The sequence below is a fragment of the Emys orbicularis genome, chromosome 19 (genome assembly GCF_028017835.1).
Source record: "Emys orbicularis isolate rEmyOrb1 chromosome 19, rEmyOrb1.hap1, whole genome shotgun sequence".
Classification (NCBI taxonomy): Eukaryota; Metazoa; Chordata; order Testudines; family Emydidae; genus Emys; species Emys orbicularis.
This window is the reverse complement of record NC_088701.1, coordinates 20,786,828-20,809,264: the sequence shown is the minus strand read 5'-3', so window position 1 is coordinate 20,809,264 and position 22,437 is coordinate 20,786,828. Positions and strand designations below refer to the sequence as shown.

Here is a 22,437-nt window from a genome sequence, read left to right as displayed (position 1 = left end):
TGCTTCGTAACCTCATTTTATGGTGATACAATCCCTGTTTTCCCTATAGGGAAAGCGAAGCACAAATGCATAGATGGTAAACCCAGAAAGAATCTTTACGATCATCTAGTCCGACCTCCTGTATGATACAGGCCAGGGAATTTCAGCCAGTGATTCTTGCAGCAAGCCTATATTGTGGCTGAGCTAGAGCCTATTTTTTAGAATCATCCTGTCTTGATTTAAAGACTTCAAGTGACGGAGAATCAGGCTCATTCCCTTGGAAAGTTATTCCAATGGTTAATTACCCTATTTAATATGTACACCTTAATTCTAGCCTGAAAATACCTAGTTTCAGTTTCTAGCCATCGGAGCTTGTTATGCCTTTGTCTGCTTGATTAAAGAGCCCTCTACGATCAAAAATCTTCTCACATGTTGGTACTTGTAGGGGGAGAAGGAAGAGCTCCCGCTCTCCTCCTTGGCTGGGATGAGGTGGCTGCCCCACACCTACCCTTGGCTGGAATAAGCAGCCCCCCCCAACTCCCCCTCCCCGCCTTGGCTGGGATAAGCAGCCCCCCCCCCGACTCCCCCTCCCCGCCTTGGCTGGGATAAGCAGCCCCCCCCCGACTCCCCCTCCCCGCCTTGGCTGGGATAAGCAGCCCCCCCCCGACTCCCCCTCCCCTCCCTGGCTGGGATAAGCAGCCCCCCCCCGACTCCCCCTCCCCTCCCTGGCTGGGATAAGCAGCCCCCCCCCCCGACTCCCCCTCCCCTCCCTGGCTGGGATAAGCAGCCCCCCCCGACTCCCCCTCCCCTCCCTGGCTGGGATAAGCAGCCCCCCCCCCGACTCCCTGGCTGGGATAAGCAGCCCCCGACTCCCCCTCCCTGGCTGGGATAAGCAGCCCCCCCCCCCATTTCCCAGGAGTCCGGGGCGGGGCTGCCGACTCCTGCACTCAGCTGGGGCTCATCGTTTGGAACGGAAGGGGATATAGGCCACGCCCCCAATGACCCCTCTCTCTTTCCCTCCCGCAGCCCCTGCCGCGACGCCGTTACGTCATGACGCCGCGCGGCGAACGTAAGACGTCCTCTCCCCTCCTCCCCCCGCCCCCTTCCCAGCGCCGCAGTGACAATAACAAGGAAGTGAGCGGAGCGGACACATCCGGAACCGGCCGTAGCGAGTCCCCGAGCCAGAGCCGAACCGGGCCGAACCCCCCCACCGCCATGAACAGCAAAGGCAAGGGCGGGGGGGGGAGCCGGGGGCCCCCTCTCCGCCAGTCGCCGGGCTGGGGGCGCGGCCCCTTTAAAGCTGGCGTCGCTGTCGGTTACCGTGAGGCCGAGCCCGTGATGGGCGGGCAGTCCGGGCCAGTGGGAGCGCGGCGGGGCGGGGGGCGGGTGCTCGGTTTCCATGACGCCGCACGCCTGGGCCTAGTCGTTAACCCCTTGGCTGCCGCACGGCCGCTGTGTGGGAGGAGGGAGGGGCGGGCTCCAAGGCCGGGGTCCTTCCCAGGCGGGAGGACGGGGCCTGGCGTGGGTGGAAGGTACGTGGGTGGGGTGGCCTGGAGGTGGGGGAAGATGAGAGCGTCGTGGAAAGAGGAGGGGGAGGGGTGCGGCCCGCGGGGGGAGGGGTGCGGGGGGTGTCAGCACCATGGGGGGGATGGGGGAGGAGGGGTGTCAGCGCCATGGAGTGTAGGGGGAGGGGTGCAGGGGGGGGTGTCAGCCCCATGGTGGGGGAGGAGGGGAAGGGGTGCAGGGGGGGGTGTCAGCCCCATGGTGGGGGAGGAGGGGAAGGGGTGCAGGGGGGGGTGTCAGCCCCATGGTGGGGGAGGAGGGGAAGGGGTGTAGGGAGCGGTGTCAGCCCCATGGCGGGGAGGGGAAGGGGCGTGGGGGGGTGTCAGCCCCATTGGGGGGAGGGGGTGTCAGCCCCATGGGTGCTGTAGTTATTTTCTGCAGGGGGGGCGGGTTTGGCGGGGGATGCCTGTCGTAGCTAAGAGGCAGTGATGGCAGCTGTAGGAGCGGGTAGTAATGGATCAAGGTAGGGCAGTTGTGAGGGCTGGAGGTGGTGGTGGGGACAAAAGGGTGAGGGTAGTTGTGGCGGCTCCTTGTGGTCTTGAAGAAGCCCGGAGCCTCAGGCGTTGGTGGAAGGCCTATATTTAACCGTTAGCTCAACCGTTCAATGCGTGAACCTTGATTTGCTAGCTCAGAATCTCTAAACTGTGTCACGAGGTCTCTCTCTCGACTGCTTCCTGTAAGAGAGCTGCAATGTCTGCAGGATGGCGCTGTGCCACAGCAGCACCTTGGCAGTAGACATGACAGTCATGGGGGAGGCCCTTGGGGGAAGTGGTGGGGTCTATGACATTGATGGGTGCCCCTGGAGGGGGTTAATGCACATTTGTCCCATTCCAGTCGATTGGGTTCATAATTTGCCTTGAGTAATGTGAGCTGCTGGCCTTTCCTGAGGTATCACAATCTTTAAATCGCTTCAGGAATCTTGGCTACTTGCCATTAACAAAGCTACTACTTTTCTCTGAATTTTCCTTGGGGGCAGTGGCTCCCTCTGGTTTTGGATGCTCTCCTGGGGCTGGGGTACTGTGAGGATGAGGATCTTATAAAAGCTTGACTAGAACTCAAATTACAAACCCTCCAAGGCCACTATATTCTCCCCCCCCTCGCTCCCCCCTTTTTTCTTTAACTCTGTCTTGAATCTGTAACTCTCATAGAACCATTTATATTGGCATTAGGTTTGATAGCGCTTTTAACAATCATTACAAGAGTCCTGCTTTGACCTGATGGTGACACACTAAAGCCACACCTCCTTGATGGTGACACACTAAAGCCACACCTCCTTGATGGTGACACATTAAAGCCACACCTCCTTGCCATTGCTAGCTATCTTACATGCAGCTGAACAAACAGGTAGAAATTATTTATTTTAAACACATGATATTGACCTGATGAGAAAAAACAAACTGTAGAGCCAACTGCGGTAAGATATTAAGCAGGACTTCCTATTGGCCTTCGCTTTAAGAGCAATGCTACTATACACCTACTTACTTTTGAGACATTAAGATGCATGTCGCTTTAATGGAATGTCAACTTTAGCATGAATTAATAAAGGGGTAAGGAAGAGTAATGAATGTGGGAGAGCCTGGGATTGGGAGCAGGTCCTCTCTTACTCTGGGGACTATATCTGTTTCTCACTTCAGTTGTTATGCCCCCTCTTTTGTAGAAACCAAGTATCTTCTCTGTGAACTCTGCCTTCTGCGACTTGAGGCACATGGAGTGACAGTGTTTAATTGTAAACATTAAGATCATTAACAGATGCTCTCTGGAAATTGCACTTATGACAACCTGTTATCAGTAGCTTCAAATGATACAGGATCTAGTATTTTTGATGTCCCAGTAAGTGAGTAGTTCTGTGGCAGAGTCTCAACATTTTGTGACTTGCAAGTCTAAGCAGTGAAATGCCCAACTCTGAATAAGCGGATCTGCACAGGAAGATAATTTAATTTTGCAGTAGCCTAGTTCCTTTAAAGGATTTTAACAGAACAGAAATTATTTTTTCCTTTAAATTCTGACCAGAGTGCAAGTATTGCCTGAACATGACTGAGTGGACTTTACTCAGTACCTGACATAGTTGTAGGCCTGCAGGGCATTTCCTTCCCTCTTGCGCCCTCTGCCTCTAATTATATGTGTAAAACATCTGCGATTTCAATCCCTTGTGGTCCTCTCTCTCGGATCCCTAAAGAAGTGGCTTTCCATAAACTCAATTTCCTGTCCCATTTCTGTAATGGCAGTTCAGTTAACACTGACCAAATTCTCTTCTGCTTCTTAGGTCAATATCCGACACAGCCGTCCTACCCAGTGCAACCTCCTGGTAATCCTGTGTACCCACAGACAATGCCTCTTCCTCAAGCACCACCTTATACCGATGCACCTCCTGCTTACTCTGAGGTACGCAATATGTCCCTTTTGTATTCTTGCTCCACACCTAAAAAGTAAACTTGAACTGGTTACAAATGAATACTTAATACCTGCATTTGTTAGCCTGGAATGACCATTTGCACCTCCCAAGACTGGGCAGCAATCAGTCTGGCAGCTCTGTCTAGTGAGAAATGTGCTGAGTTAGGGAATGCTATTCTGACTGCTAATTAGAAAAGCATACTTTATGCACTTTGGGAGCTGTTCCAGGTTTCAAAATCCTTCTCTCTCTCTCTCTCTTCCGCCTTCAGAAATCAGTAAAACATTAGTTAATAGCTTTGGCTAAATGCTCAAGCATAATATTCAGTAAAAATGAATTGACATTGCCCTCTGCCAGAGGCTTCATGTGTGGACACAAACATTTCTGTTCTGAAATGGGAAAAAATACTTGTTCTGTGATCTGGCTGAAATCCACAAATAACATTTCCTTTCCCAAATCCATTTAAAATGCCAGAAACTTTAGTCAAAGCTTCCCTTGGAGTTGCCACTAGAGCTAACCTGTGTAGGCAAAAGCCAATAAGATGGTTCTTCTGGATTGATTCTGGCAGACGATCGGGAAGCACCGTGCTTCAAATTGGCATAATCTGAACAAACTCCTCTCTCCCTCCAGATGGAGTTGTGCTTTCAGGGAAGGGAGTGGGACTACCACTGTACTTGAGGGAGGGTGGCAGCCCTATGACATACTATCCGAGCTTTGAGAGAGAATCTGCATAAATGGTTCTGGGGCGAGGAAAATCTTATAACTTCCTTGTGTTTCTCGTTCCAGCTGTATCGTCCAAGCTTTGTGCATCCAGGGGCTGCCACCGTACCTACTATGTCCGCTGCATATCCTGGTGCTTCTCTGTACCTACCCATGGCACAGTCTGTGGCTGTTGGCCCAATGGGCTCTTCAGTTCCAATGGCATATTATCCTGTAGGTCCTGTCTACCCTCCTGGATCAACTGTCCTTGTTGAAGGTGGCTTTGATGCCGGAGCGAGGTTTGGGGCTGGTGCCACTGGTAGTGTTCCTGTAAGTATAAATGTATTGTGGAAACCCTGCATGTCTCATTTTCAGAGTCACATGGGAGGCTGACAACATAGGCTATTCCTCAATCTCTAAACATTTATCAGAAGGTGCTTGTGTCCGTATTTAGGAGCAATCGGCTGCTAGGAGAGAACCGGTGTGAGCGACCTGTGCTTGTAGAGCTTATGGTGTTCTGTTGCAATCTTTTTCTGCCATCGCATCTCTGCTTGGCTTTGAGGGGGATAAAACAAGTCAGGGCGGCATTCATAGTCTTAATTCTTGCCTATCCTGTTGCCTCACCAATTCTGTCCTATGAATGGAGCAGGGATGACTCTACTAGTTCAAACCAGGTGATCAGGGTGTTGCCCAGCTGTTTGTGTACTATTACGTGCAATCATAGTTCAGTAGCTAGCTATGGGTGCGTTGATGGTAATTATTCTGTGTTGCAAAAGGGAGTGCCCGGTTCACTGTAATCCAATACATCTTGTCTACCCGGCTGAGGTGCCAAGGTGGCATTGCCCTCTGATCCTCTTAACTAATCTTCTCTTTGTTTTTCAGCCGCCACCTCCTGGCTGCCCTCCCAATGCAGCCCAGCTGGCAGCCATGCAGGGGGCCAATGTGTTAGTGACGCAACGGAAGGGAAGCTACTTCATGGGGGGCTCGGATGGTGGCTACACTATCTGGTGAACAAAGAGGCTATGTTTGTTTAAGGAAAGACATCACATACTGTCAGCACTTCTCACAATGTAACTGCTTTAGTCATATTAACCTGAAGTTGCAGTTTAGACACATAACGGTGGGGTGTCTTCCTGGTGCCCAACCCTTCAGGCACTTTTAAAACGTAATAAGAAACCATGTAATGGTAGCAGTGCCTCTATTAAAGAGGGGTTAATTCATGAAATGAATGTGAGCTAAGCAGCCCCACAGATCTTCCTTTAATTCCACTGGAGTAATACTGCAGCACTGTCTCTTGGCTTTTATTAATCAACTGTCTATAAATTAGGGGGGCGGGAGGAGAAGGGTAGGAAGGAAATCTGACTTCAAAGTATCAAACTATAATTCTTGCAGCTCCATCTCAAATCTATTGCTTATCAATAGGAGTGAGATACATGCATCCTCTTTCTCCTTCCATAGACTCAATGGTGCTGGATAGAAAGCCAGTCACATTCATTTCTCTGGTGGCCACATAGGGCTTTTTCTCCCTCGCGACTTCACAGTAGAATGGATCCCTTGAAGCACTCTCTGTGCTCGCATTCGCTCTTCATTTTTCTCCAGGAAGGTTTGCAGCTAGGATGTGACATGGGTTTTCTTTTGATACATTCCCAGTAGCGTTGGGACTTCTTTGCACGTTGAGTCTAATCAAAGCCATGCTTTGGTGCCGGAAACACGGTGCAACTCCTGTGCGAACATTTCATTAAATGCAAACTAGACTTTTAAAACTACAGCTTAATAACAAAACCACATTTTAAAAGCAACTTGGTATCTTGACAGCAAAACTTAAGGCTATTACTCAGAATAGAGAGAGGGGTTTCCATCTGTGCTCGGGTGTGTAGCAACTGTCAATCAACACACAAGTTAGCTTGGTGAATGGCTTGTTTTATGAATGCATCCTTTAAAAAATGACTTGAGTATAATGAAGTCTTATTAGGGTTAAGAAGAATATTTCAGGGATCCTCAATCTTTTGGTTTTTGTTTTATGAAGAAAAAAAATCAGATTTGGTGAATATATTTTATCTTGAGGTTTCAGTTGAATCTAAATCTCTGTATTGTATGTTGTGTTAAACCGTACAACTGACTGTTCTGGAAGTTCAGCATTATGTCTCTCTGTATACACTGTGGTGCACTTAACTTGTGGATTTTTTTTATACTAAAAAAAGTAGAATAAAGACTATTTTGAAAATTTGAATAAAGTGACAAAGTTGCATTAGACCTCACACAGAACTCCTGACCGTTGCTCAGCTTGGTGGTGATGGTGGTTTTTTTTATTTATTTTAAAGGCTTGCATCTTCTTTCCTGCCTTCTTGCAAACTTCATCTTAAATAGGTTTTGTGAAAGGGGAACTTTTCTTAAGAGGTGAGGAGAACCCTGTAGATCTCCTGATAGCATTTCACACTAGTCTAACCTAACACAGGGAAGGATGAAAGGAAAGAATGAAGTGAAATTTGAGTCGATCTGTTGGTTTGTGAGGATATCGCAGACTGGCATAATGGGTAAGTGGACTTGTGGTACAATAGAGGATCATGCCAAACTGAAGGATTTTTAATTTCTTGGAAACGGTCATCCTGCTTCAGAAGTTAAGCAATACAGGGCATGTTGAGTCATCTAGAGTGATTCAGTCAAACAACTCTGTAGGGCTAAAGCAAACATAAGGGCAGAGTAGTTTCAGGCATCTTTTTTTCATCCCTAACAGGGAATTACTGCTGATAGAGGTAAAGCACTTTGAATTTTAGCACTTCATTCAGCCTAAGATCATGTAGCTTGCCCTAAAGAGGGGTGTTTTCCTTTTGGTGGTGGCACTAGTGACACCAAACTAAGGTACTGTGCAGAACAGTGATACAACAGCCTACACCACGTAGAGGCCTGACTTTCTTGTGTTGAGTGACTTGTTTACATGAAATAAGCTGTTAGCCTCACCGCTTGTAAGAATGTAATAGGAAGTGTTGTGCTTAATTAGATCATGGATCTGTCTGGTCTTAAACACTGGCCAGTACCACATGCAACACCTCAAAGTGAAAGAAACCCTGTAGTGGAAAACACTATATAATCTGCTCATAAGGCAAGTGTCTTTAATTGGCCTCTGTCAGCTAATGGCCGTCCTCATTTTGAGAGGCAGTGTGCTCCAAGGGTTAAGACACTGGGTTAGGATCAGGAGCCCTGGGTTCTTTTCCAGCTCTGCCACTGACTTGCTGTGTGACCTTGGGCAAGTCACTTCCCCTGTCTGTGCTTCCAGTTCCCCTCCCACTTGGTGGCCTTTTAGACTAAATTCTTTGGGGCAGGGACTTACTAAGTAATTGTACAGAGCCTAGCATGATGGAGGCCTCTAGGAATTACAACACCAATAATAACTTTATTAACTTTGGCCCTTAATCTAGTCCCCCCTTCCTTTAAGCAACCTTAACATTCTTTGCTTGAGGAGAGAAACTCTAGATCAGGGGTAGGCAACCTATGGCACACATGCCAAAGGTGGCACGTGAGCTGATTTTCAGTGGCACTCACACTGCCTGGGTCCTGGTCACTGGTCCAGGGGGCTCTGCATTTTAATTTAAATTAAACTACTTAAACATTTTACAAATCTTATTTACTTTACATACAATAGTTTAGTTATATATTATGGACTTATAAAAAGACCTTCTAAAAATGTTAAAATGTATCACTGGCACGTGAAACCTTACATTAGAGTGAATAAATGAAGACTCGGCACACCACTTCTGAAAGGTTGCCAACCCCTGCTCTAGATGTTTATTAGTCCATATTACAAACCGTACAAGGAAGTGCACTATCATCACAGCTGGCACTTTTACATTGTAGTGCTTCCAACCAAATCACTTATTAAGTGGGAGATCCTTGCCTTCAGTTTAACAATCATTCTACGCTGTGGAACAATGGTTGAGGTTAGCATTGTGCACGTGTTAAATTAATCCAAGAAGGAAAAGTGTAATAAATTAGGGAAAAAAAGTCTCTAGATCCCAGAGTCCAGGAAACATGGGCAACTTAGCGTCAAACCTGAGTCCGGTGTAGAAGCTGTTAGCCCCACTGAATGGGTTATATAAAATATTCCTCCTTTTCTCCTTTGGAAGGGAGGTTCTCCATCTGTACTGACACATCTGCTTCTGGTTGCTCATAGGTATGGTAGCTACCTTTATTCTTGTACAGGTATATGATGATCACTACCAGGACTGTCAGTAGTGTGATGAAAACCACTGTGATGACACCTTCCGAAGAAAAAGAAAGCCAGATTAGGATATAGCCTTGCACAGCTTAGCCTCTAGCTGCTCACTTAAAAATCTGCTTGATCTGTAATAGTACTAGCATTGGTCATAAGAGCAGCAGAACAATATGGGATGCTCTCAGGGCTATGTTTATTTCAAACTGGGAAAATAGTATAAAAGTGTATATTAAAAAATAATTGACTGTAGGGGACAAAGAAGAGGTACAGAGTGGTACAGCGCTAGCCTGGGATTTAAGTCTAGATTCTGTTCCTTGCTCTGTCCCAGACGTCATGTGTGACCTGGGCCATGGCACTTGGGCCAGATTTTTAAAGGCATTTTGGGTCCTAAAGATGCAGATTGAAAATCCCACTAGGTGCCTATCTGCATCTTGTCATACAGCAGGGCCAGGGAGCAGTGGGAGAGTGGTCGAGGGGAGATATATAAGCCCTAGGCTAATTAGGGCATGGTTACCTGTAGACTAGGGAAAGTTACTACAGGTTAATTGGAGCACTTGTAGTCAATTAAGGCCCTGTCAGGAACCTAGTTAAAAAACCCTGCTTCAGGCAGACAGGGTGGCGCAAGGAAAGAGAGAGGACTGGAGTTTAGAGGTGGGTTGCTGAGAACTGAAAGACCAGAGAACCGGAGGAAGGGAGACCCTGCCCCAACGTCAAGGACCGAGGGTAACCCTACCCAAGGGGGATGAGGGTAAGAAACCCGCTGGGGCTGGGGCTCAGAGTGCGGAGCAAACCCAGACCCCTTCCCTCCTCTACCACCTTCCCGGGCCACTAGCGAGGCCCTCGGTGCCCCAAGAGCAGAGGTGAGGGGTGGCGTCCTAGCCTTCCCACCAAGAAAAGCATAGGACCCACCATCCCAACATCAGCCATTGTGCCACCATCTTTAGGCACCTAAATACCTTTTAAAATCTATCTCTTGGTCTGTATGCCTCAGTTCCTCATCTGTAAAGTGGAGAGAATAGGAAAGTACTACCTCATCGGGGTATTGTGTGAATTAATACGTTAAGAGTGTGAGAGGCTCAGATACCGTGCTGATGGGAACCATATAGTACTGTAATATCATTTGCTATATTCATGCATGGATTTGGGGAATCAGTGTGGCGGGGACTGCACAGGAAAAGACGTGGGTTTCATGTCTGGCTCCGTGACTTGTGGTCTTGGACTTGCCACTCAACGTTTCTGTACCTCAGTTCCCAACCCAGAAAATGACAGTAATATCTCACTTGCTGTTGAGAAGCTTAAGCAATTGATGTTTGAGAGCTTCAGAAGCAAGATGGATTTGTCACGGTGTCTAGAAATGATATAGGACACTCCTCTTTTTCCTGATCTTTAAATAGAATATCTTACGGAATATTAGTAAAGCAGCTGAGATTATGCTAAAGTGATAGAAAAAACAGTTTATCAGCAGTTGCTGACTACTGGTCTCTGTTACGGGAAGTTACTCCAGCATTTCAGCCATTGGCAGGCAGATCGCTCTTAACCAGCAACACACTATACCCTGAAGAGATGCTTCAGACAATGGCACCTGTAATAAAGTGTTACACTGGGAAATAAGGTATTAAAGCAGCCTATGACAAGGCTTGGAGACTGGCTAAGAGGCAAGACTAACCTTATGTGCATGGACAGAGATGGAGGTGGCATTGATTTGGTTGGGTGAGTAGCTGAATAACCCATAGATTTTTTTTTTTCTACATCCATTTCCTCTTCTTTCTCTTAGTGTGTGTGTGTGTGTGTTTTTTTTTAATCCTGCCCTGAACTATATCTTTTGCCTCTTCTCTGTGCTTAGAACCTGGGCCAGGAGAAATTCACTGTTGCTTTAGCTTCATGTAGGCCATCTCTGGGGGGCCACTCTAGAATTGTTCTCAGTAAAAAGGGACTGAGAGGCTATTAAACTCCTCTGCCTGGAAAAGTTCAGCAGCTGTCAGCTGGATAAAAGTAACCTAGCTGTGCTGTTATCACAGTTAACCCCTCGGTGATATGACTTGGTGTCGTGCATTCTTGGCGTGCGTATCTACCGAGGTGAGTGCTGAAATTTTGTGTGTTAGCTGGGAACTGCCAAGGTCATCCACGTTGCAATACAGCCCCTTGCAGCAGTGAAAAGAATCATTAATGCCTCAGCGTGGAAGAAAAATGAGTAAGTCCTGTAAGCTGAGCTACTTTGATTAGGCTCTGAGTTTTACCCAGAAAGTGTCTATGTACCTATGTATCGTGGTACAGAGCAGAGTGATGGCCTGTGTGCTGGTTGGGATCAATGTGCAATGATAGGAACATCCTACCTGCGATGACACCCACACTGGCTTCCTCTTGGAGAGACGGCGTATTTGTCCTCTTCAGAAAGGGGGTGGTCAGCTCTTCTTTACAATGCCGGGGGGGAAATTGAGAAAAGGGGGGAGGGAGGGAAAGAATGTAAGTGACACTGTTATTGAAGCATCTTCAAGGCACTTACAGTAAAGCCTTTGGAGGCATCTAGTTACACAAGAATAGGTCTTATGCTAAGACTTGTTTAGTAGCGTTGGTTGAACATTTTTCATTGAAACAGTTTTTGGTCTGAAAACAGGTTTAAAACAAAAAGGAAGTATTTCTTCACACAACGCACAGTCAGTCTGTGGAACTCTTTGCTAAAGGATGTTGTGAAGGCCAAGACTAACAGGGTTCAAAAAAGAACTAGATAAGTTCATGGAGGATAGGTCCATCAATGGCTATTAGCCAGGATGGGCAGGGATGGTGTCCTTAGCCTTTGTTTGCCAGAAGCTGGAAATGGGTGACAGGGGATGGATCACTTAATGATTACCTGTTCTGTTCATTCCCTCTGGGGCACCTGGCATTGGCCACTGTCGGAAGACAGGATACTGGGTTAGATGGACCTTTGGTCTGACCCAGTATGGCCGTTCTTATGAAAATGCCCTTTTGGCAAAACCATTTTTTTGTTTTGTTGTGAAATTGTATTGACAACATTTTGTTTAGAAAAAAAATAGGAAGGGTTTTTGAAAAATGTTAAAACATCCCAGTTTGACACTTTTAGATCAAGAAGTTTTGGTTTTTCCATGGCAAAATGACTCTGGTTTGAAGCTTACTTCATTATATATTTTTTAAAAATGGTTGAAATCCAAACTAAATGTTTTGATAGACCTAAAATGATTTTTTTTTTTTTTTTTTTGAAATTTTGGATTTTTGTCCCAGTTTGAGTCAAATTTTTTGTTCTCAAATTTCTTTTTCTTACAGCATGGAAAGTCAGTTTTCTGACCAATTCTGTCATTTACCACAGATGAACCCTGGAATGGGAGTGAAGTCTGGAAACTTTTAAACCACATGTTAATTGAACGATTTAAAGCAGTGGCCTTGATTAGCAGCCCAGAGGTACTCAACACTTTTAGCCAAATCTGTGGACTTTAATGGTGCAACATGCCTATTGGAATCTGTGAGTTTTGCTCAATTCTAGACTCCAAGACATGGTTTAAAAGGCAGAACTGATTTAACAGCATCTTTCCCATCATTCTGTGGCATTATGTAATCAGGCTGTCTCCTCGCACATCGTGTTATAAATAGCAGCAGTGCTACCAGCAGGAATGGTCTGGCAGTAGCTCCGTTCCAAATTGTCTTACAAGTTCTCAACCTGAGACAATTTCTTCTGGCTACATTTTGCTTCAGCGGGAGGTGGGATTCTTTGTTTAGGGATGTGGGTTTGTCTTCATGTGGGACAATTATAAAAGGGGTCTTTTGGATAGGGAAAAAATAAAAGCTGCATGCACGGCAGGTGTTTTTCCTGCAAAGTTTTCAGCAGAAACAAACTTGCATTCACAAATGCTTCTACAGTTTGGCTCATTATAAACTTCTGCCTCTCCTGCTAAGATGTTGTATTGTAAGATGAGGCCCCATATAAACCTGCCTCTTCATTTTGCGTCATGCAGAAGGTGTTGCTTTACCTTGCCAGCTAGTAAACCAAGCTGTGATTTACTGACTCCTTACCAGGTTTGCAACCTGCCAAGCTTTCAAGCGCTTCATACCTGGAGGTGGTGGAGTAGCCCCCATGGATCTAGCTGAGTTGCAGGTGTTTTTATCCTTCCAATTTAAATTTTGGGATCTTTTAGAACTACAAAAACAGCAAGAAAAGTAATGTTAGATTTATTAGTGTCTTACAATGGGGAATGTAACTCAGTTAATTACCCTTATGCTTAGTTATGGTAGAATCTGAACTTTTTGATCAGTCACCCAACATCAAAAGCAGCACTTACTTTGAGAAGAAAACAAAACAGTCTAATTTGTGCAGACCTCATTGGAATAGTTGAGCCCAGGGTCAACCCAGGAGCAAGTTAAGACAAGCAGGGATTGGGAAAGCCCAGGTGACTATCCAGCATCTTCAAACAGGTCCAGTTCGATTTGTTCGTTAAGCCAGGATCAGAGCAGACCAGTGATGAAGTGGGGAACTGTCTCTAGCCGTGCAATTAGTTCTCTGATTCAATTTAAGCACATATGACACTTTACACCTTTAAAATGCTTTCCATGCACTAACTAGTAAGTCCTTACAACTTCTACGCTATGCATATAATTTTCTTTGTCATAAAAGGGGACAATGAGGCACAGGCCATGTCTACACTACCCGCTGGATCGGTAGTAATCAATCTATCGGGGATTGATTTATCGCGTCTCATCTAGACGCGATAAATCGATCCCCGAATCGATGCCCGTACTCCACCTCGGCAGGAGGAATAAGTAGAGTCGACGGGGGAGCCGCGGCAGTCGACTTGCCGCCGTGAGGACGGCCAGGTAAGTCGAACTAAGATACGCAACTTCAGCTACGCAAGTCGAAGTATCTTAGTTCGATTTCCCCCTTCCCTCCCCCCCCCAGTGTAGACCAGCCCATAGATATGTTAAGGCCAGAATGTCTAAAGGTGGCCTTTGGTTTTGGGGGCTTTAGTTTTGAGTGCTTCTCATGAGCCACGCTGGGCCTGATTTTTCCAGGGTGCTGGGCACAGCCACAGCTTCTGTTGACTTCATTAGGAGTGGTGGGTGCTCAGCCCTTTGAAAACCGGGCCCGAAGGGCACCCTCAATCAGAGGCCATTTTGAAAACTTTGGATTCAAGGCACATAGTGTCTGTTTAGAATTTCTAGGACTATGTTCATACCACTAGACCAGTGGTTCCCAAACTTTAACAACTCGTGAACCCCTTTCATGAAAATATCAAATCTCGTGAACCCCCTCCTAAAAAATGAATATTTCCAGGGATTTTCTCCCTTACCTGAGCATAAATTATAGAAGCAGTGATCTTGGAAATAATTTGGTTTTTTTATGACACTCTTATGACACACTATTTATTATTACATTATTATTTATCATGACATTTTATTACATTATGAAAATGGCAACACTCTTCCAAGATTTCACTTTTGTAACTCATATCACTTTGATTAAGCCTCCTACATGTTTCATCCAGGAGTACCAGACGTGAAACAGCATGAAGGTATTTAAGAGGCCAACTCAATAAAGAGTTCCTCCCACAAGCATTCAGGTCTTGAGCAGTCCAGGCAAACAACGCATGACTACAACAAAGCTTAAACTTGTTCTGCCAGGAAGTCATGGTCACGGGGCTTGGGCTGCCGGCCCCCGTGCGCGGGGTCTCTAGGGAGGGCCCTGTCTGCCATTACAGAATTTTTTTTCTGAGAAGCCCCTGATACATTTCACGAACCCCAGTTTGGGAACCACTGCACTAAAGTTAGGGATTCTTGTTTTCAGTTTGACCTTTGCCATCACTCTCCTGATCAGGAGCACTCTTATTGCGCTCCCTGGGTGGGTAATAGGGTTACCACCTTTGAAATGCACCCCCCCCCCACCACACAAGGCAAGTCCACCGCACTCCCAATTACAAGGCAACTCTGCAACCCCCCACCTTCAGCAGCCACTTATGTTCTCTAGAGAGAGAACAGGTATACGTAAGACTGATAACAACGCAGGTCTCCTCACTCTTGCATGACTCAAATGCTCTCTCACAGGTGTGCAGTGTGCTTGTGTGTTGGTGGGCAGTCATCTGCTGTATTTTCAACAGGTTTGATCTGTTCTCACTGAAACTGTGGAAGTGGGAACCCCTGCAGCATCTTTAGCTGGACACAAACTTTTAACATTAGGTATCCCAGTGTATTGTGAGAATACAAATCTTTAGACCCATGTAAAACAAAAAACCCAGCAGAGAAAATTATTTTTCTGGCAACTAGCAAATCCACTAAAAAAACCCGGCCAGGCTGGTCAAATACCAGCCAGCTGGTAGTCCTAGTGGGTAAATACATGTATACAAAGAGACTGAAGAGGTAGGTGAGAACTTCTAGACTCTTATTACAAGAGCATGTCATTTGACAGGGTTTTTGTGTGAACTTGCTACATTTTTATTAATTGTGAGGGGGATGCTCAATTAATAGACTTGATTGGTTTCTAAAATCTAATAACCGTGAATCTCGGTGCGTAAGCAAACTGCACAGGAAGAGTAAAGCCTTTAACATGGAAAAAATAAGGAGTTCTAGATAACTGGCTCTACCCCAAGCAAGCGGAGATGTCTTACCACATTCTGCTATACTGCAGTTTGCATTGCCTAAGTCCTTGTCAGAGGAACCGCCCTCATATCTGCAGCTCTGGTTTAAATGGCAGTTGCAGTTAGATCTCGGTGTATTTTATTAGGTAGGGCTCTGCCTCATACACCTTGTTCTAAAGGCTGCCCAGAGCAAATGACTCACCCAAGCACTTGTAATAAAATTGGCAGCTGCTTCCCTACTCAAATCAAGTGAATCAGCTGCTGTCCAGGAACTGACCACTAGGTGTCAGGCGAAAATAAATTTTAAAACAGCAGTTCAAGCAACATTTCCTCATGCTAATTTCCCCCCCCTACTGTTACTCACACCTTCTTATCAACTGTTGGAAATGGTTTCAGAGTTGCAGCCGTGTTAGTCTGTATTCGCAAAAAGAACGAGGAGTACTTGTGGCACCTTAGAGACTAACACATTTTTTATTTGAGCCTAAGCTTTCGTGGGCTACAGCCCACTTCATCGGATGCATCCGAAAGCTTAGGCTCAAATAAATTTGTTAGTCTCTAAGGTGCCACAAGTACTCCTGTTCTTGTTGGAAATGGGTCATCCTGATTATCACTACAAAAGTTTTTTTTCTCCTGCTGATAATAGCCCACCTTAACTGATTACTCTCGTTATAGTTAGTATGGCAACACCCATTTTTTCATGTTCTCTCTCTGTGTGTGTGTGTGTGTGTGTGTATATATCTATCTATCTTCCTACTGTATTTTCCACTGCATGCATCCGATGAAGTGGGTTTTAGCCCACGAAAGCTTATGCTCAAATAAATTTGTTAGTGCCACAAGGACTCCTCGTTCTTTTTGCTGATACAGACTAACACGGCTCCCCCCCCCCTCCCCCCCCGACACAAATTGGGTCAGAGAAGTGTCCAGTTTCTACTTCAGTATCAGTCTTTGTATTTAAAAGCACCTTGGTAACTTAAGAGCATATGGCACAATGTGAGGCTGTAAACCCACATGTTATCTATTGAAACTGAAAGATCTAAATTAGTTTCTACTATTTACACTCCATTTTAGTCTGCGGTTGACTTAGGGCCAGATGGTATCTGCTCGTTAACCAGCTTATTATCATTTTATGTTCTCCCCATGTGTGTTGTGTCCACCTGTTGTCTCTCATTTTATACCTGCATTTTAAGCTGTCCGGGGCAGGTCCTGCCTTTTTGTTACATGTTTGTACAGTGCCTAGAACAATCACTCTGGGATCTTATTTAGATCTTACTGTAACACCTAATGAGAGGCCTGCACAGCCCAGCAGGAGTAAAGGAGAGGAAGACAGCCCCTTATATCCCCTAGCACAGGGCACAGTGAAGTGGACAGAAGCAGCCTTTGTAAGACCAGTAGCCAGGAGCGGCGCCAGGGTTTTTGCCACCGTAGGCGGCAGCGCTCCTCCTCTGAGCATTCAGGGGGCCTGGGGTCTTCGGCAGCAGGGGTTCTTCCGCTCCGCGTCTTCGGGGCACTTTGGCGGCGGGTCCCGGAGCGAGTGAAGGACCCCCCACCACCGAATTTCTGCCGAGGGCGGCAAAATGCCGCCCCCCAAATCCTGCTGCCATAGGCGACCACCTAGGGTCACCTAGTGGAAGCGCTGGCCCTGCCAGTAGCTTCTCTCATACCTGTGCAGGCAGGCAGGGGCAGAAACTTCATTTGAACCCCTCCCCACCTTCTTCCCCTCCAAAATTACATCAGAGCTGAGCCAGCATTAGGTGGGAAGTAATCCGCTGCTGGTCTATCCCAATAGCGGATTCCATCTTGGAGCAAAGGGGAAGCAGTGACCTGTGACTCGGAGTCACAGTTTGTCCCATGATCTGCTCTTAGAGCTCCACACTGCCTCTGCCGCAGGCCAGACTGTGAGACCACACACTGGCCCTTCATTTGCTTGGGCTCCTGTTGAGCTGAGCACTGAAATGTGAGCACAAAACATGCCTAGCTCCAACCCACAAAACTCCGCTACAGAGCAATCCAGGAGTCACTGTGACCTGCACACACTAATGCCATAGTGAGAGACTAGAAATAAATTCTACCTCCAGAATGAGTCAGACAGCAGTTAAAGGTAAGTGCACCATGTCTGCAAAAAGGGTGAAATCAGTGAAAGAAACCTGTAAAACTTTCTCTCTCATTGTCCCCATTGCTTTCAGATGCTACAAGGCAGTACTGGAGCATAAGGCCCTTGTGAATCAGGGAAGGTAGGAGTGACTGTGTATCATGCGGTCAGTGTTGGGCAGGGGTGGGCAAACTTTTTGGCCTGAGGGCCACATCGGGGAATAGAAATTGTATTGTCAGCCATAAATGCTCAGAAAATTGGGGTTCAGGTGCGGGAGGGGGTGAGGGCTCTGGCTAGGGGTGCGGACTCTGGGGTGGGGCTGGGAACGAGAGGTTTGGGGTGCAGGAGGGTGCTCCAGGCTGGGATCGAGGGATTTGGAGGGCAGGAGGGGGATCAGGGGTGCGGGAAGGGGTGCAGGCTCTGGGGTGGGGCTGGGGATGAGAGGTTTGGGGTGCAGGAGGGTGCTGTGGGCTGGGATCGTGTTTGGAGGGCGGGAGGGGGATCAGGGCTGGGGCAAGGTGTGGGGAGAGGCTCAGGGGTGCAGGCTCCAAGCGGCACTTACCTCAAGTGGCTCCCAGAAGCAGCGGCATGTCCCTTCTCTGGCTCCTACGCGAGGCGCGGCCAGGCGGCTCTGCGCACTGCCCCATCCTCAGGCACCGCCCCTGCCGCTCCCATTGGAGCGCCGGAGGGGGCCATTGGAGCGTGGCCATGCCGTGGCTTCCAGGAGCCGTGTGGAGTGGCCCCTGACCCAGCGCCCCGGTTGGAGCCCCGGAGCGGGGCAAGCTCCAGCCCCCGCTCCCCAGCGGGAGCTCGCGGGCCGTAGTTTGCCCACCCCTGGTGTAGGGCCAAAGGAGAACCCCAATGAGGAGAGCATGCTCCCAGCTTGCTGGCTGCGCAGTGAACCTCAGGTCCAAGCACTGGAGGGAAGAGAAAGGTGCTGTAGAAATGCAAGAGAGAGTCTTGCGAAGCAGACCCTCAGCAAGGGGTTTACCTTACAAAGATGCTGACTCAGGCCTCTCCGAAGCTCCCGTCCTGCAAGGGGCCGAGCACCCTCACCCTTGACGTCAGTGGGACTAGTCACTTGAGTCCTGATTTAGGGCCAGTCTCTGAAAGGACAAACCACCACCAGCTCCTTTGGGAATCCAGCTCTGATTTTAAGAGGCTCTAGTCTCTAATGCTCCGTTCCTCTCCAGCCTCCTTGCTGATTGGGTGTAGTTCCATAGGCAGTGACTCACTTCCCTAACACACTGGATATTTACTAATCTGTAAGTGTTTTTAAAGCGACATGGTGTTGCATATAGCTGTGCATGGAACCAAGGTTTTGGTGCACTGACAGTTGCGAAAAAGAAACCGTTCACGGGGAAGCGAAACCAACATTTTTTGCCACCAAAAAAGTAAAAAAAATTTTTTTTTTTAAAAAGAGTCATCTTGGGTTTCAATGAAATGTTTCATTTGACCCAAAACACGTAGTTTCCAGGCATTTTTAAAATCAAAGCAAAGGCAATTAGTCACAAAGGGAAGGATGATGGTGCTAACGCCCCATAACCATTACCCCCCCGTGCTCAGAGCATGCACCGACCTGGCACATAGAAGACACATGTTTGAATCCGTTCTGAAGCAGGGACTTTGAACCCAGCCTCCCACACATGCGTGCCTGAATCACCTGGGTATAGGGCATGCTGTGGTGGGGGTTTCAATCTCTTTCTTCTGTGGCAGCTGTTCCACTTTATATCAATCGATTTTCATTCGAGCAGGGACTGCAACCCAGGCCTTCCACATCCCAGAGTCTTATTTTCTCTTGCTAGCCCCATTTGTATTGCAGTAGCAGCTAGGGCCCCAGTCTTGAGCCAGGATGCATTGTGCTAGGCGCTGTACAAACTCAGAACAAAAAGATGGTCCCTAGCCCAAAGAGCTTACCAGCCAAGTCATGCTGCCATGGTCAGGGATGCCTGCACAGTAGAGGCTGGATGGAGACCCCCCCCCCCAATTCAGTTTGTAAACAGCAATGTGACTATCAAACCTAAACTAGATTCCAACCAGTGACCTAAAGGCTCAATCTCTCACTGCCAGTGACCCTAGACAGCTGGGTCCCCCCTCTAAAGAGTCGTCTTTAGATTAGATTTCCAGAAAGCCTTTGACAAGGTCCCTCACCAAAGGCTCTTACGTAAATTAAGTTGTCATGGGATAAGAGGGAAGATCCTTTCATGGATTGAGAACTGGTTAAAAGACAGGGAACAAAGGCTAGGAATAAGTGGTAAATTTTCAGAATGGAGAGGGGTAACTAGTGGTGTTCCCCAAGGGTCAGGCCTAGGACCAATCCTATTCAACTTATTCATAAATGATCTGGAGAAAGGGGTAAACAGTGAGGTGGCAAAGTTTGCAGATGATACTAAACTGCTCAAGATAGTTAAGACCAAAGCTGACTGTGAAGAACTTCAAAAAGATCTCACAAAACTCAGTGATTGGGCAACAAAATGGCAAATGAAATTTAATGTGGATAAATGTAAAGTAATGCACATTGGAAAAAATAACTCCAACTATACATACAATATGATGGGGGCTAATTTAGCTACAACTAATCAGGAACGAGATCTTGGAGTCATCGTGGATAGTTCTCTGAAGAGGTCCACACAGTGTGCAGAGGCAGTCAGAAAAGCAAACAGGATGTTAGGGATCATTAAAAAAGGGATAGAGAATAAGACTGAGGATATCTTATTGCCCTTATATAAATCCATGGTACGCCCACATCATGAATATTGCGTACAGATGTGGTCTCCTCATCTCAAAAAAGATTTACTGGCATTAGAAAAGGTTCAGAGAAGGGCAACTAAAATGATGAGGGGTTTGGAACGGGTCCCAACTGAGGAAAGATTAAAGAGGCTAGGACTTTTCAGCTTGGAAAAGAGACTAAGGGGGGGATAGGATAGAGGTATATAAAATCATGAGTGGTGTGGAGAAAGTGAATAAGGAAAAGTTATTTACTTGTTCCCATAATAGAAGAACTAGGGCCCACCAAATGAAATTAATGTGCAGCAGGTTTAAAACGAATAAAAGGATGTTCTTCACACAGCGCACAGTCAACCTGTGGAACTCCTTGCCTGAGGAGGTTGTGAAGGCTAGGACTATAACAGGGTTTAAAAGAGAACTAGATAAATGCATGCAGGTTAAGTCCATTAATGGCTATTTGCCAGGATGGGTAAGGAAGGGTGTCCCTAGCCTCTGTTTGTCAGAGGGTGGAGATGGATGGCAGGAGAGAGATCACTTGATCACTACCTGTTAGGTTCACTCCCTCTGGGGCACCTGGCATTGGCCACTGTGGGTAGACAGGATACTGGGCTGGATGGACCTTTGGTCTGACCCAGTACGGCCGTTCTTATGTCTCTAACAAGCCCATCATATTCTGGCGTGGTTCTAGCTTCTGCTCTTTGTATTCCGCATGCTCCGTTTCGTCTGTTTATTTGGGGAGGATTTTTCACTTCCTGCACATTCCTACGGAAGCCCGTTTGACAATTCAACCGCACTTGTGAGAGGCTTTTATTTGCTGAATTTACACTCCAGTGCAACACAGCACCTTGATGCTACAGTAGCTTCTAGAGGGAAACTCTGAAAGAGGAATAGAGATGACGGGGGAGCAGCATTCTGGCTTTTGCATCCTCCCTCTGCTGCCAACCCAGTCCAGAAGTTGAAAACCCTCTGGGCCTGGACCTGTCATGTGCTGAGCTCCTGCACGCACCCACCGAGGGCAGTACCCGTCAGGATTTGACCCACTGGGCCAGATTCTCAGAAGTGCTTAAGCATCCAGCAACTCTCACTGAGGGGCCTATGTGGGAGCTAAGGTCTTTCCGAAAAACTGTCCCTGTGGAGTTTGCAGTTAATCCACCCCAACCGAGCCTTCACCGGGGTCTCCCTGGTTTGTCTCTCCCTTCCGCCACAAACCATATTCAGCTGTGGGGAAGGACTGGGAGTTGATGGACACCCCAGGTGAGCGGACATGGCTTGTAAAGTGGATCAGAACCAGTAGTGATGGCGAAAGTAAGTCTCTATCCCCCAAACAGCACTATGCTGCCAGGAAACCCCCTCCCCCGCCCCCTTACCTGATACCATGTCAGGTAAGTAAAACACTCCAGCAGCGTGAGGGGTTTGCAGACTTCCCTTCCACCACCTGTTCTCACACAGCTCCTGAAACTGCTGGGAGGCGAAGGCGTTCCCTTCCTGCCTCACCTTTCCAGTTTCCCCACATTGATGATAAAAGGCACAGTCATCCGAATGCCTTCCCCTTGTTAACTCTTCGGTGGCAGGCGAGAAACAGACTAAATACGAGAGGCCACAGTTGTGGGACCTTCCCACCGATCGATAGATGCACACACAAGAGTCAGGAATAATCAAGGTGCCTTTATTGAAATATCTTGGGATTTTAAACCGTGGGTGGCCAAATTTCTAGTGCTAAGAAGATGCTGTGAGTTATTTATTGCTATTTCCTCACTGGCCCCCCCCAGAGAAACGCCCTTCCTGGAATAACAGGATATCGAGGCCAACCCCAGGGATCAAGTCACGTCAGAGCCCGCTCTAGGCATAGGCAGTTCAAGGGGCTCCCCATTTGCTTTTTATTATAAGATCTTGCCTGTTTTAGTATTGGGAGAAGGGGCAAAAAATTCTGGTTTAGGGCCCCCAGTGGGCTAACACCGACACTGGTCACCGTCATGTGCCTTGGGGACAATCCCCAGTAACCGTGCATGTGGCAGACAGAAACCACAGCGTTGCCAAGGAAGTGAGGGAAGCAAATCTTTTGTGGATTCAGCCTTAATGAATGATGCATTGACATGACCAGCAGCATGGGTAGCGGGTGAACCACCGGCTGGGGGAGGCTAGCTCCTGGCTGCCCCCCCCAACCTGGGGACCCACCCCCCATCCCCTGCCAGAGCCCCCCTCAGCC

General features: G+C 47.4%; 2 protein-coding genes across 2 annotated transcripts; one reads left to right on the top strand and one right to left on the bottom strand.

Annotated features, from left to right (window-relative positions):
- The first annotated feature begins 1,076 nt into the window (after window positions 1–1,076).
- DAZAP2 (DAZ associated protein 2) lies at window positions 1,077–6,888 on the top strand. Its single transcript, XM_065419042.1, has 4 exons — window positions 1,077–1,207; window positions 3,806–3,924; window positions 4,718–4,960; window positions 5,513–6,888. The coding sequence occupies exons 1-4, from the start codon at window positions 1,195–1,197 to the stop codon at window positions 5,639–5,641; spliced, it is 504 nt and encodes a 167-aa protein (XP_065275114.1). The 5' UTR covers window positions 1,077–1,194; the 3' UTR covers window positions 5,642–6,888.
- A 1,736-nt stretch (window positions 6,889–8,624) lies between these two features.
- Window positions 8,625–12,949, bottom strand: SMAGP (small cell adhesion glycoprotein). The gene is made up of 3 exons (XM_065419766.1): window positions 12,902–12,949; window positions 11,174–11,251; window positions 8,625–8,886 (listed from the first exon to the last, which is right to left on the bottom strand). Exons 1-3 carry the CDS (start codon window positions 12,924–12,926, stop codon window positions 8,717–8,719), a joined length of 273 nt encoding a protein of 90 aa, XP_065275838.1. The 5' UTR covers window positions 12,927–12,949; the 3' UTR covers window positions 8,625–8,716.
- Between the last annotated feature and the right edge of the window lie 9,488 nt (window positions 12,950–22,437).